The 13,459-nt window shown below is 41.0% G+C and overlaps 1 protein-coding gene across 1 annotated transcript in view; it reads right to left on the bottom strand.

The window, feature by feature from the left end:
- Nucleotides 1-6,928: 6,928 nt before the first annotated feature.
- The window catches only part of ZNF831 (zinc finger protein 831), a 120,018-nt gene continuing 113,487 nt past the window's right edge, over nt 6,929-13,459 (bottom strand). The window contains exon 6 of the mRNA XM_008012577.3: nt 6,929-13,211. Within this exon, the coding sequence (XP_008010768.3) occupies nt 12,366-13,211 (846 nt within the window). The 3' untranslated portion in view covers nt 6,929-12,365. The remainder of the gene's footprint in view (nt 13,212-13,459) is intronic.

The raw sequence follows: 13,459 nt of genomic DNA on the forward strand, positions 1-13,459 counted from the left end.
TGGAGATGAATCGTTTTGCAATGATATGAATATACTTAATATCACTGAACTATATGCTTAAAAGCAGATAAAATGGTAAACTGTATATAATATACATATATGTTCATATATATTCACATATATTCATATAACATAAAATTTACCATCTTATCTATTTAAAAAAAATAAGAAAAAATTAAAATTATGTTTCTAAATAAGTCAGAAGAGAAACTTCTTTCTCTGTAAATTTCATAGACACAACAGTTTTCAGCAGATATTTGGACTCATCTGGATGTGGTCTTGAGACTTTTTTATCTTCTCACCTACATGAAGGCAAAAATTACAAGATGATTCAAGTCATCTACTCCTTTATCCAAGGGTTTATGAACTGCAGTTCTCAAATCTTGTGGTTGACTGGCCCTTTAAGTGTTTCATTTCACAGTTTGGATTATTCCAAGGAGATGAGGTTTGAAAATTACAAAGCTCAGGAATATGGGATGCTGAGACAAAAACCCACTAAGTCTGTGTGGAATACTGTACAGCTCACACTGAATGAAGCTATTTTAATCTTAGTTAGCTCCCATTTTCAAGAACAATACAAACCTTGTAGGTAGGAGTGTATATTTAAATTTTAAACTAACTTTCTAGCTTTCTGGTCCCAGAAGAACCTCATTCCTAGATCTCCAGACACAGTGTGGATTTTTTGGTCCCAGGGTTTAGGATGAAACTCCTGAGCTCTTGCAATCCCCAGATCTCATCTCATCTCTTCCTTTTCTCCCCTCCCCACTATCCCTGGGCCACCCCCATTGTCAAGCCAATTCCTCCAACTCAAAGCTTCCTCCACCTGGAAAACCCATTTCTCTTTCATCCTAATTCATTCCTCAGAGTTCAGCCTAAACATTCCCTGATTCTGTTGGTTCCTGGTTCCCCCAATTATCTTCTCTCATCTCACTTGGTGTGGTCACTTTCTAGTGTGTATCAAGTTGTAAATAAATAATGTATAATATTTTGTTTAATGACATCTTCTCCATCAGGTTGTGCCTGGCAGATGGCAGACACAAAATAAATATATGTTGGATGCATGGATGGGACAAAAGAAAGAAGGAAGGAAGAAGGAGGGGAGGGAGGGAGGAAGGAAGGAAGGAAGGAGGGAAGGAAGGAAGGAAAGAAGGAAGGAAGGAAGGAAGGAAGGAAGGAAGGAAGGAAGGAAGGAAGGAAGGAAGAATGGAGGGAATAAAGAAAGAAAATAAGGAAGAAAAGGAGGGAGGGAGAATGGAAGGAAGGTAGGAAGGAAGGAAAGAAGGAGGGAAGGAATGAACGGAGGAAGGAAGAAAGAAAGGAAGAAAGAAGGAAGGAAAAGAGGGAGTGAGGGAGGAAGAAAGGAAGAAGGAAAGGAAGGAAGGAAAAGAGGGAGGGAGGAAGAAAGGAAGGAGGAAAGGAAGGAAGGAAGGAGGGAAGGAAGGAAGGAAGGAAGGAAGGAAGGAAGGAAGGAAGGAAGGAAGGAAGGAAGGTTGGTTCAGTCCTCAACGGAGCCTCACAGTAGTGAATGCTGTGATATGTCACCCAGAGCCCCTTTAGTGAAAGACTGTCAGCAAGCAGCCTTCAGCAATCTGTCCCTTTAGAGCTTGCTTCAGTTGCAGAGAGCTGCCTCCCCCAAGGTCACAACTTTCTCAGGTAGCCCCAGGCAGCCCACATCCAGTGACTGAAGAATGGAGGGGTCTAAACTCCTGGTCTAGCCAACTTTAAAGGCCCATTCTAGCTGCAGAGCATGGGCTGGCCAAGGGCACTGTTGCCTGTATCCACTTCCTCCTCTACACAGATATGGATGCCCATGGTAACTCCCTAATAAACCCCTGGCACACCGAGCTCCATTTCAGAGCCTACTTCCAAGAGAACTCAACCTGAAATACTCACAATCCCTAGTAATCTAAGGCCCTCTCCTTGCAAATGGGTGGCCCCCAAAGCTTAGGATAAACCAATCACAGAGAACTCGGGTTCCCAGGGGCATAAACACCAAGTGATATACCCAGCTGCACTTCTAAGTTGAGTCAAAACAGTTTTTGCAAAAACCTCAGGAAAAAAAAAAATGGCCTTTCTAGAGCTACTGTTGGAATCAGTAATGAGACATCTAGAAGTTTCTTTCACATGACTGAAAGTAATTTTAAGAGTAGAAAAAGTCACAGAAAGTGTAGCCTGGTGCCTGGCAACATACTAAATATTCAATAAATGTTCGTTGCAACAATGAAACCTTTTTTCTTATTCTCAGTTTCTCCCCTAAGAATTTAAAACTAGAAGAAGATTATAAGACTAACACATTCAGCCCCATGCAGTTATTTTCTCCAAATCACTTGTTTTTAGCACAAAAGGGATAACTATCTGTGATGTATTTTTCCATTATTTTCTTTGTGCAGAAGGTTTTTAAATTAATTTATTCTCTTTCTGCATCAGGTTGTCTTACAATTGAAGATGTGAAGTGTTTGTCTTCCAAAGGCTTTCTGGTGATATCTTTTTTTGCTGTTAACGTCTTCTTTGTCTATGCCTGTGATCCCTGCCAAATTGCCCATGGAACAGTAACTCAAGTGCATAAATTATGAGACCACATAGGCACCGGGCACAACTATTCGAGTCTAAATGTCTTAGGAGAGAAGTTTTCGTTTTGGAAAACAAACACAATCAAACCTTGATTAACTGGAACATTTGGGGGATGAACAGTCTAGATAATTTGATTTTCTGGGTAATTTTCAGTTAACCAAAAAGTCATCAAAGTTTTCAAACCCTGATACAGAAAATCTTGATAAAAATGTTCTTCTTTCCACTTCTGGCAAAGACGGTAGAGCATAATGGAAAACTTTGGAAGCAGAAGGCGGTGGTGTCATGGCAAAAATGTTGGACTTTAGGGGTGAAGTCCTGGTGTCAGTCACCACTTTGCCTCTGACTCAAGCTCGGGCAAAACCCTCTGGTCCTTGGTTTCCCCTAAAAGGAAGAAGGTGCAAACCAACGCTCTGGATTTTCTCAATGTGGTGCCCAGCATTGATGTTCATTCTTTTTCGTTCCAGTTGGCTACAGAAGTTTGTAGAGCGTTTGGGTTGCACCTACTTTCACAGTAAAATCCTATCCTTCCCTATGTAAATATTTCCTTAGTGTCTACTCAGTGTTCAAGTGTGCTTAGGAATGGTAAAGCAATAAACAGCATCTATTCCCATAGACATGTCATCCTTTCTCCTGGCCCTTTCTCCTTGAGGTGGAATGGAGCAGGGCAGGGGGATGATTTTGGGATTTGATTAAATTATCACCAATTAATGTCCTACTGTGTGTAGGCTCTAGAAACATGTCCTAATGGAGCTGGGAAGAAATACTGGACTGTGGGCCCTGGACTCTGCCTGTGGTCCTGCCAGCGTACATCTTTCTCTCCACTCCAGTCTCATCATCAGCATGAGGGCTGAGCTGTTTCTGGGGCCGGCACTACACTGTCACCCTAATGTCCAAGACCAGAGCTTCTCAACCTCAGCACCACTGCACTACAGACTGGATACGTCTTTGTTACGGCAACTGCCTTGTGTTATGCACTGCAGGATGCTGAGCAGAATCCCTGCCCTCTGCATACAGACGTCTGGGAAATAAAATTGCCCCCTCTGAGAACCACTGCCTTAAAGCATGATATCTTAATCTTTCTTGGGAAAAAGAATTTGGGGATAACAACATCAGGCATCAAATATTTGATGGTTTCTCCCAAGGAAGTTAGGCTCAAATAGTGTCCACCTGGGTTTCTTTGCTACGTGGGATCGAAGACGCATTCATTTCCTTTATGCTGAGGTGCCTGGAAATTACCTTCTAGCAAAAGTAGTCCCAAGTTACCATGTTCAGGTGGAGAAGACACTGACACGGATTGAAGCTACCAGGAGGATAATAAAAACTATAAGCACAAGACTAGTGGGAAGCATCTTTCAAGCTTCTGTGCTCCACGTAAGGAGAAATGAGGCTGCTGGCATGAAACAGAGGAGGAGATGCATCTTAATGCATAGGATGATTTCTTCTTCTCTACTGAGGACAATTTTTAAACATTTTATTTGCATTAAGCGTTTTGAATTAGGGTAAAGATACACTTTCTAACATTCCCTTCACATTCTTCACCCTTAGCATCATCTGATATTATGTAGTTTACATATGTGTCTGCCTGACTCCTGAAATACTTCCTCTCCCGCCCCCAAATAAAAGCTCCACGGATTCTGTGTCTTTTTCACTCCTATATCCTCATGTGCCTGCTACAGACTTAAGCACCCAACAAATATTGGCTGAACTAACAAGATGGAGTAAGTAATGGGAAACAGTTGCTAAATTCTGAAGTGGATGAATAATGCCATTGTTCATCTCTGATAATGAGATGGATACCTTCATAAGGAAAGGGGTTGGGGCCAGGTGCGGTGGCACGCCTATAATCCCAGCACCTTGGGAGGCCGAGGCAGATGGATCACCTCACGTCAGGAGTTCAAGACCAGCCTGACCAAAACATTATGTGATTATTCATTTGAGACCAAAATCCTTTGATTTGAAATGTCAATTATTTAACTGTACAGTTTGACCAAAGAAACTTATCCAAGAAACCCACAGTTCTACTTGTGGTCATCAGTTCTATCGTCTTGGAGAAAAAATGGAGACAGAGCTCTGCTTAAAAAGGAGCTAGAACAACTAGAGAACTTAACTGCAAATATACCGTTTAGGTTAGCTCGATGTTTCCCCAAGTGCACTGGGTAATATGAAGATGATATTTAACTGGCACATGAACAATTTTTAATAGTTTTACATTTTCATGCATATTCAAAAATATACTTAACTAGAAAATTCAACGAGTTTTCATAGACATTATTGCTTAGGACAATAATTGCTTCTTTAACACAGAGATAATTTAAATAAAAGTATTAAATAAACAACATACCCACATGTGGCATCTTGATACATATGACAAAAAGCGTTAAGATGGTTCTCAAATGACTGAAGTTTGGAACAAATAGATTAATTATAATAATGGCGATTACAGTTTGATGAGTTCGGAAAAAAGCTATTAAGAGCCATCAGTTAGTATATCTGTTCCTTCCATATCCTCAATCCCACTTTTCCCTCCAATGAATTGCGCCCCATTGACTTCAAGTGTCTTCAAGAAGTATGTAAATAGACTAATAATATTGTGTTGCACTGTAAAAGTAAGTCTACTTATTCTTGCAAGAAGTACATAAATCACCTATATAAGAAGCTATGATTTTGGTTTAAGGACATGGTGAAACCCCATCTCTACTGAAAATACAAAAATTAGCCCGGTGTGGTGGTGTGCGCCTGTAATCCCAGCTACTCGGGAGGTTGAGGCAGGAGAATTGCTTGAACCAGGGAGGTGAAGGTTGCAGTGAGCTGAGATTGCACCACTGCACTCCAGCCTGGGCGACAGAGTGAGACTCCATCTAAAAAAAAAAAAAAAGAAGAAGGAGTTGGGCTATATTATTTATCTTAGACTCTTTTTTTCTTCCCTGTTTACTCTCGGTGAGCCATTTTCATTTGTTTACTCAGTAAAAGTGCACTAATGCCTGTTATGAGCCAGGCACTCTTCCAGCAGCTATGAAAACCAGGATAAAGACACCATGGGCTCTGCCTCCAAGGAGCTCCCTTTTGGACCATATATGTAGTCATCTCATTTCCTAATTCATCGGCCCTAGTCCACCCAGTTATTTTAACAAGGGGAGGACTTTTGAGGAAGTTTTCAATGTGTTCTCTCTCTCTCTCTCTCTCTCTCTCTCTCTGTGTGTGTGTGTGTAAGGTTCTCTTTCTGTGTGTGTGTGTGTGTGTGTATGTGTAAAGGATTCCTTCAGGCAAATATGTCCAACTAGAGTATTCGTATTTGTGGTTTACACATCATGTAGAAAAAGCAAGGCTAGATATCTGACCTTTCATGTATGATGGAGCCAACAGGCCTCAATCCTGCTGTGTTACACCCCATTGCACACAATATATGCACAGAAGGCAACCAGATCTCTGCGGCCACAGGCAGAACTGGGCCACTCTTTCCCAGGTGCTGCAGGTACAAAACCTCTCATTCCCAATAGGAATGAGATATCTATTCACTCATACCTTACACGGAAAAATAAGTCACCTATTTCTGGGCTGAAATAGCCATGGACTAATCCCAAGATGCTCAATGGTAGAGGCTGTTGAATTCGCCTCTGGCAGAAACTGAAGGAAAGCGAAGGCAGACTGAATCTGTCACCACTGGAAACAAAGGTCCCAGACGCCACTGAGCAACTCTGCACACACAGCCCAAAGATCAACAAGCTGACACTAAAGAGACTTGAAAGGTGCTCTCTGTGGTTCTTAGTACGGCCAAATCAATTTTCCCCACAGTTAGAAGTATGGAAGCAGTTATTTCAGCAGAACTTACGGCAGTGCTTGTAGCTGAGCATGAATTCCTAACTATGCATTCCTATATATCATTCTGTACTCACTGACTAATCAGCCAACACTCAAAACACCAAAACAAACAAAAAAAATGTTTATGCAACAAAACATTATGTGATTATTCCTTTGAGACCAAAATCCTTTGATTTGAAATGTCAATTATTTAACTATATAGTTTGATCAAAGACACTTATCCAATAATCCCACAATTCTGTTTGTGGTCACCAGTTCTATTGTACTGGAGAAAAAATAGAGACAGAGCTCTGCTTAACAGGAGCTAGAATAATCAGAGAACCTAACAGCAAACATACTGTTTAGGTTATCTCGATGCTTCCCCAAGTCCACTGGGTACACCACTGGTAATATGAAGATGATATTTAACCGACACATGAACAATTTTTAATAGTTTTACTATATTTTAATGCATATTTGAAAATATACTTAACTAGAAAATTCAACAAGTTTTCATAGACATTATTGCTTAGGGCAATAATTGCTTCTTTAACACAGAGATAATTTAAATAAAAGTATTAAAAAATATACCCATACGTGGCATCTTGATACATATAGCAAAAAACATTAAGATGGTTCTCAAATGACTGAAGTTTGGAACAAACAGATTAATTATAATAATTGCGATTACAGTTTGATGAGTTCGGAAAAAAGCTATTAAGAGCCATCAGTTAGTATATCTGTTCCTTCCACATCCTCAATCCCACTTTTCCCTCCAATGAATTGCGCCCCACTGACTTCAAGTGTCTTCAAGAAATATGTAAATAGACTAATAATATTGTGTTGGGCTATAAAAGTAAGTCTACTTATTCTTGCAAAGAGTACATAAATCACCCTCATAACAAGCTATGATTTTGATTTAAGGATGTTTTCTCTGTTAATGAGTAATGCTAAATGTCCAGAAAACATCAATTCCAAGGGAAAAAGTTTCTAGATTATTGCACTGTGGGATCGTGCCCTCCTGTGGCTTCAAAGTTTCACTACATTTAAGAATTTAAAATTAGATTCCTCAGTTACAGACTATAAAATATGGCAGATAATGACAAACAAGCTATATGTGAAAAGGAAGCACCACAAGAAAATGAGATCATTGGACATGACCTAATCCCTTTGTTGAGTGGAATGGGATACCAATATGGCCGACGAGGCATTGGGTCAATGATTAGGAATAATCAGATGTCCCATTCATAAAGGATATGGTTTGCAATGGTTTTAGTTAAAATGTTAACAAATCACATGAGACATTTGCATTTTAAGTTTTATTTTTATCAAAACAAAATAATTTAACCATATAAAGAAAGAAATTTCAACAACCAACCCAGAAGCCAATCAATTCCCTGATTGTGAACAAGCAATTGAGTAGTAAATCCTGAACAGTCGACTGCATATAAAAGACATTCCGTCATCCTCTAGTGCTCCAAGTGGCAGAGGCTGATGTTTTTCCCTGGTTCCTGTTCTTCCAATGGTGAAGTAATGTGCTCGACTGTTCCTATACTTCTTCAGACCAAATTATGAATATTCCTACGTAAGTGCAAAGCATGGATGCAAAGAATCATACAGTGTATAAATCTAGCACATAATATTTTCTAGGTCCTGACCCTTATATTTAATGGGTTCTGAAAAATAAGGACAAGAAATTGTGCTTAAGTATTGAGAAATGTCGTGTTTCAAAAGCCAAAGTGCCTCCCTACATGAACTATGGGAATAACAACTGAAGTGAGGAAAAATACACAAGCCCAGTTTGCTGCAATAGTAGAAATATGATCACCCATAGAGCCGGGCAGGCCATTTTCTCCTCACCATATTAAATTATGTCTGGGGAGTTGAGCAGCAGCACATTCCAATAATGATGACAGTTTCCATAACTATAAAAATCTGCTGCACCAGGCAAATTTTGTGCAAAATGCAAATTTCTGTGCTGGGGGAAAAAAATGAATAATGTGATCATTCTAAGTAATGAATGTAAATGCAAGGAAATACTTTTTGGCATGAGACTGCAAATTGTTTATCTTTCATGCCAAGAACTGTGGTCACAGTGCGCTTCTACAAGGTTCCTCTTCCGGTCTCAGCTTTAGAAGAGTGATTTCAGGAAGAAAAAGTTTGACTTACCCTAGGTTACCACCATGCTATTGGCAGTGTTTTCATTAAAATTCAGACACTCTCCTCCATCTTTTTTTTTTTAATCACTTGGCAAATGAACCATAGGTTCTCCTGGTTACTGTGAGATGTGAACCAAAGGGGTTATTAGCTTTGTCTCATATCTCAAGGGTTAAGCCTAACAGGAGAGATGAACTGTTTTTCAATGTGTTTTACAAGAAGGCGGATTCCAGTTGTCCACTAAAAATCACATGACTTTGAGTCACTTAACAATGTAGGTTGCCAAGGAGGGGAGGATTGAACCCTCTTCCCTCCCTACATCTTTAACAGCAAGATTTAGCTGGGTGTAGGTACAGGTGGAGAGAGAAACTTGGTGAGTCTTGAACATCATGGGGAAATGTCACTTTTGAGATTGGCAAAAAAAAAATTCAGTGCCCTTTCCTTAGGTCATGACAGCGTCCCTGTAACTACTCTCTGTGGAAGAAACTGAGGCATCAGTTGGTTAAGACCCTTACCTAAAGATACAATAAAATTAACACTGGAGGCCGGGCGCGGTGGCTCAAGCCTGTAATCCCAGCACTTTGGGAGGCCGAGACGGGCGGATCACGAGGTCAGGAGATCAAGACCATCCTGGCTAACACGGTGAAACCCCGTCTCTACTAAAAATACAAAAAACTAGCCGGGCGAGGTGGCGGGCGCCTGTAGTCCCAGCTACTCCGGAGGCTGAGGCAAGAGAATGGCGTAAACCCGGGAGGCGGAGCTTGCAGTGAGCTGAGATCCGGCCACTGCAGTCCAGCCCGGGCTACAGAGCAAGACTCCGTCTCAAAAAAAAAAAAAAAAAAAAAAAAATTAACACTGGAAAATTAGCACTGGGGAAAGAAGGAAATCCCTGATCTTTAAACTCTGGTTGCTTTGTTCTAAAATAAATTTGTTTTTCCTTAACCATCATGCAGTACACACTTGCAGAGTATAATACAACTGCAGTAGTTATCAATTGATAATACTGACATTTTATTTTCATTAACCCAAACTGGGTTCTAGGTTGTTGATGTTACCCTTAAAATGTATTCTTATAATTATATTTTGCTTTAAGAAACCCATAGGAAAATTAAGATTTATAAAATCAGAGATTGTTCATTGCTTTATAAAAAGATTCTTCATTAAAAAAAAAAAAAAAATCTTTACCTTAGGATGCTTTTCAAGAGCCAGCTCCCTTAGGGTCATTCAAAATACATTTTTAATTTTAAAAAATCCATTGAAATACAGCTTTTTCACAAATTCATGTTGATATAAAGTAAGGTACACTTGTAAACACTGCCAGCCACTAGCCAAAGACCAGCAAAGCAAGGTGGTTTGGCTACCTGTTCTACCTTTGTAAGAGATACAGGGAGTTAGAGATGAAATCAATATTCTGCCATATTTGACCCAGGTTGGGATGTGACAGCCGGCAACGGTGGCTCCTAGAAGGACACAGCTTCCACCATTATCCTGAAGTTGGTGCTATTTGGAGCTATGACTTACTGATTTACAGCCAGTGATCCCGTTCATGCCACAGTAGCCACCCAGAAAGGAGGGGTCTAGAAGACAGATTTTTTCCCCTGACCAGTGCCTCCTAAGACAAAGGAGCCAGTTCAGCCTACAGATAGGTTTTCTCCATTCTTACTGGAGAGTTCTGGTTTTGCTTTTAATTTTTTGAACTATGAGTCACATTTATAGGCTGGATGATTGCACCCTAAAATCTGGAACTCTGGGGAAAAAATTAGATGGAGCTTCTTCAGGTTCAGGTTCTTCACAGCAATAATTGGTGGAAGGTGTTTGCATTTCAGTTCCTCACTGTCCCCACCCAAACTTCTTGCATGCAAGGCCCCCGTGGCAACGGTTCCCCATGGGGAATATCTTCAAGCCATTGAGTCCACGCATTTTAAGGAGAGAGCAGCTTCTCTATCAACCATTCTCAGAAAAATTGGAACCTGGAGATACATTCATCTTGTCCAACTCTCTTATTCTCACTTAGGGAAACTGAGGTACAGAGAGACTCTTAACCAAGATTTCCCAGCTAAAGTCAGGACTTCAATCTCCATCCAAGGCTCAGACCATGTGCCTATACTGCCTCTCTCATTATAGTGGCATGAATCATTCAAAAAGGGAGATAATCACCACATCGCTTTTGTTGGGTTTAAAAAGTACACTAAGTGAATGTCCAACATCCTTTTTACCTCCCTTCTTATGTTTTTCTTGGCTGGGTCTGAAATCCTTGGACATTTATGAGTGCATATGAAATGGTCACAAATATATACTAAGTAACCAGGGAAGCTGGTCTGGCATTGAAGTTTTCTATGAATAACACCAAAATTGGAAAATTCACATGAAGATACTTGAAATTTGACCATACTTAGTCACAGGCACAGACTGACTAAAGTGTATTCGTATGTGTGAGATGCTCTGCATTGCCGTGTCTTTGAAGTACAAGATGTCACATGAACATCATTACATCAAAGTTAAACCAAAAGAGCTCAGCTATAAATTTCAAATTGTACAAAATCATACCAAAAGCAAGTATAAAATTTTATTGAAACACAGCAATGTAAACCTCTTTAAGTTTCTCCTCTCCCATGGAAGGATGGGGAGAGGAAGGCAGTGGGTCTGAGGCTTTGCTCACTGGGCTGGTTGATGTAGACCTGCTGTTTTCTTCTGCACAGGGGCGCACTGGCTTGGAATACTGGAGAATTTTATCTGTGCAGTTCTGACGTGCACAATACAGAGGCTGATTTAATTTGACAGCAAAGTAACACTAAGCCCCGAAAATAAAATTACTGAGATGTAAAACAGCGTCAAAACTCCAATTAGTTTTGTATCCTTGAAGCTTCTGAAGGAAATCTAAAAGGCTCCCGTCACGATGAGCAGGCATCAGTTTAAGCTGTACAGATTACTAAAATGTAACCCTCTAATTGAAACTGCTCAGAGCACAATATGACAAAAAGAATCAGAGGAAAATAAGTGAATTTTTCCCTCTTAAAAATGACTCATTACAGAGAGACAGTTCTATTAACTTTTAACACAATGTTCCTTTGCAAAAACTAGAAAAACCAACGGTCTCGGAGATCTCCACAGCAAAGGCATCAGGCACAAGAGTATGTACTTGCGTCATCTGACCATAAATAAGCATTGACCATTTGTGCAACATTGAAAAGTAATCAGCATTTCACCGGATCATAGCCATTTTGAAGTGTATTTACAACTCCACTAAGGACGTGAATACTCTGAACAAGCTTCAGTTTTTTAATGTATCCGAATTTTGTCTCCAAAATGAACAGAAGTATCTTTGTGCCCAGTTCACACCCTGTCTCTTTGTCAAGCTACTCCAATTATCCCAAGTATGCTCTCTACCTTGGAAGCAAACCCTCAGTTTACTAACGGAGAAAGCCAGTTGCCTCGACTGTGTGGGACCCACTTGTGAAGAAACGTGTTGATTGTGGCTTTCTTGGTTAGTGCCATTTGATTGCAGAGAGGCAGTGGGGGACAGGTGCAGAAGAGGAGGCTGGGAGTCAAGGCCCAGTCACTGTGCACGTTGACCATTTCCGGAGTTTGCTTCCTTGCCATGTCTGCCCTGCCTGGCACCATGTGAACATAAGCAGAGCACTCCCAAGGGGAGTTGGGGAACACTGTGGCTGAGTTGGGGGTCAGGAGTTGGTTGGAGTTGGCTTGTAAATAACTCAAAATGGCTTTCCTAATCTGTAGGTGTTTCACAGATAGAGTTGAGTTCTTCCGCCAGTCTGACAACATTTACCTGTGAAGCGTCAACAGTCTTTGACCAAAGATACCATCTTTCTCTGGAAGCTTCATATTTCTATAACCAATCGGTCTTCATCGTCGCTGCTGGTATCACTGAACTCCACTCGAGTTTGCTTTCTCATTCCTTCCAGACTCCTCTTCTTGAGGGATTTAGAAGGGGCTTCAGGAATTTCTATGGGTTGCTCTGGCTTAGAAGGAACCACAGAATCCTTCCGAGTGATTAATTCAGATACCTGACATTTCCTACCGTCACTTCCTAAAGAGGGGCAGGGGACGGCCATTTCCCCACACCCATACTGGCCTCTGGAGGGAAAAAATGTCTTGTGTCTCCCTTCCTTTTGGTGTGAACTAGCTGAACTTGGTCTTGAAGCTGGTATTTCAAGATGAGTTTTTTCAGTTGACCCCAATGGAACTGAATCTGAAATTCTCTGTCCAGATGAAGGTCTCCCTGGCAAGAGGGTCTGTGCTCTGCCCTCTCCTGTGGCTTTGCTGTCCGGGGAGCTTGGTATCAGAGTCCTCCCTGCAGTCTGGCTGTGGTCTTGTGGTTCAGCACTGTGAATTTCCTGGGCTACGTGATCTGTTCTCGCTGGCAGAGATATACAAATGGCAGCCACAGAGGTAGCAATGTCGTGGCGGGGAAAAGTTCCTTTGGACCCAAAGGAAGAAGGCCCTTGAGCATCTGAGAAAATGCATGGTTTGGGATCTGTTGAGACTGGATCCTGGGAGGCCGGCAGCTGAGTCTCCAGCAACCCAAGGTCAAGACTTTTGCCAGGGGGTAGAGGAGCGTCATTAACCACTGCCGGGTAGGTGTCAGATTGCAGAGAGAATCCTGATGTGGCAGCAGTGCTGTGAGCAGTACAGTCACTGTGCTCACCGGCAGATGGAGAAATATCCTGCAACAAAGTGCAAAGAGAAAAAATGGGGGGAAAAAAGGTTAATTGGTACAAAGAAAAATGTGGTCAGAAACGTGGTCCTCAATGAAAACAGGTCTTGAGGTCTTAATGATTCTATACCAAGCGTGAACTTCAATATGACGCCCTCAATAAGTTTCCATTAATAACTAATTGGTGCATTAACTCGAATAAAGCTCCCGATTGATATAAAATAGGTTGCTGAGATCCTGTGCTTTTATCTGGCTTTG

The sequence above is a fragment of the Chlorocebus sabaeus genome, chromosome 2, assembly GCF_047675955.1.
Source record: "Chlorocebus sabaeus isolate Y175 chromosome 2, mChlSab1.0.hap1, whole genome shotgun sequence".
In the NCBI taxonomy this organism is placed as follows: domain Eukaryota; kingdom Metazoa; phylum Chordata; class Mammalia; order Primates; family Cercopithecidae; genus Chlorocebus; species Chlorocebus sabaeus.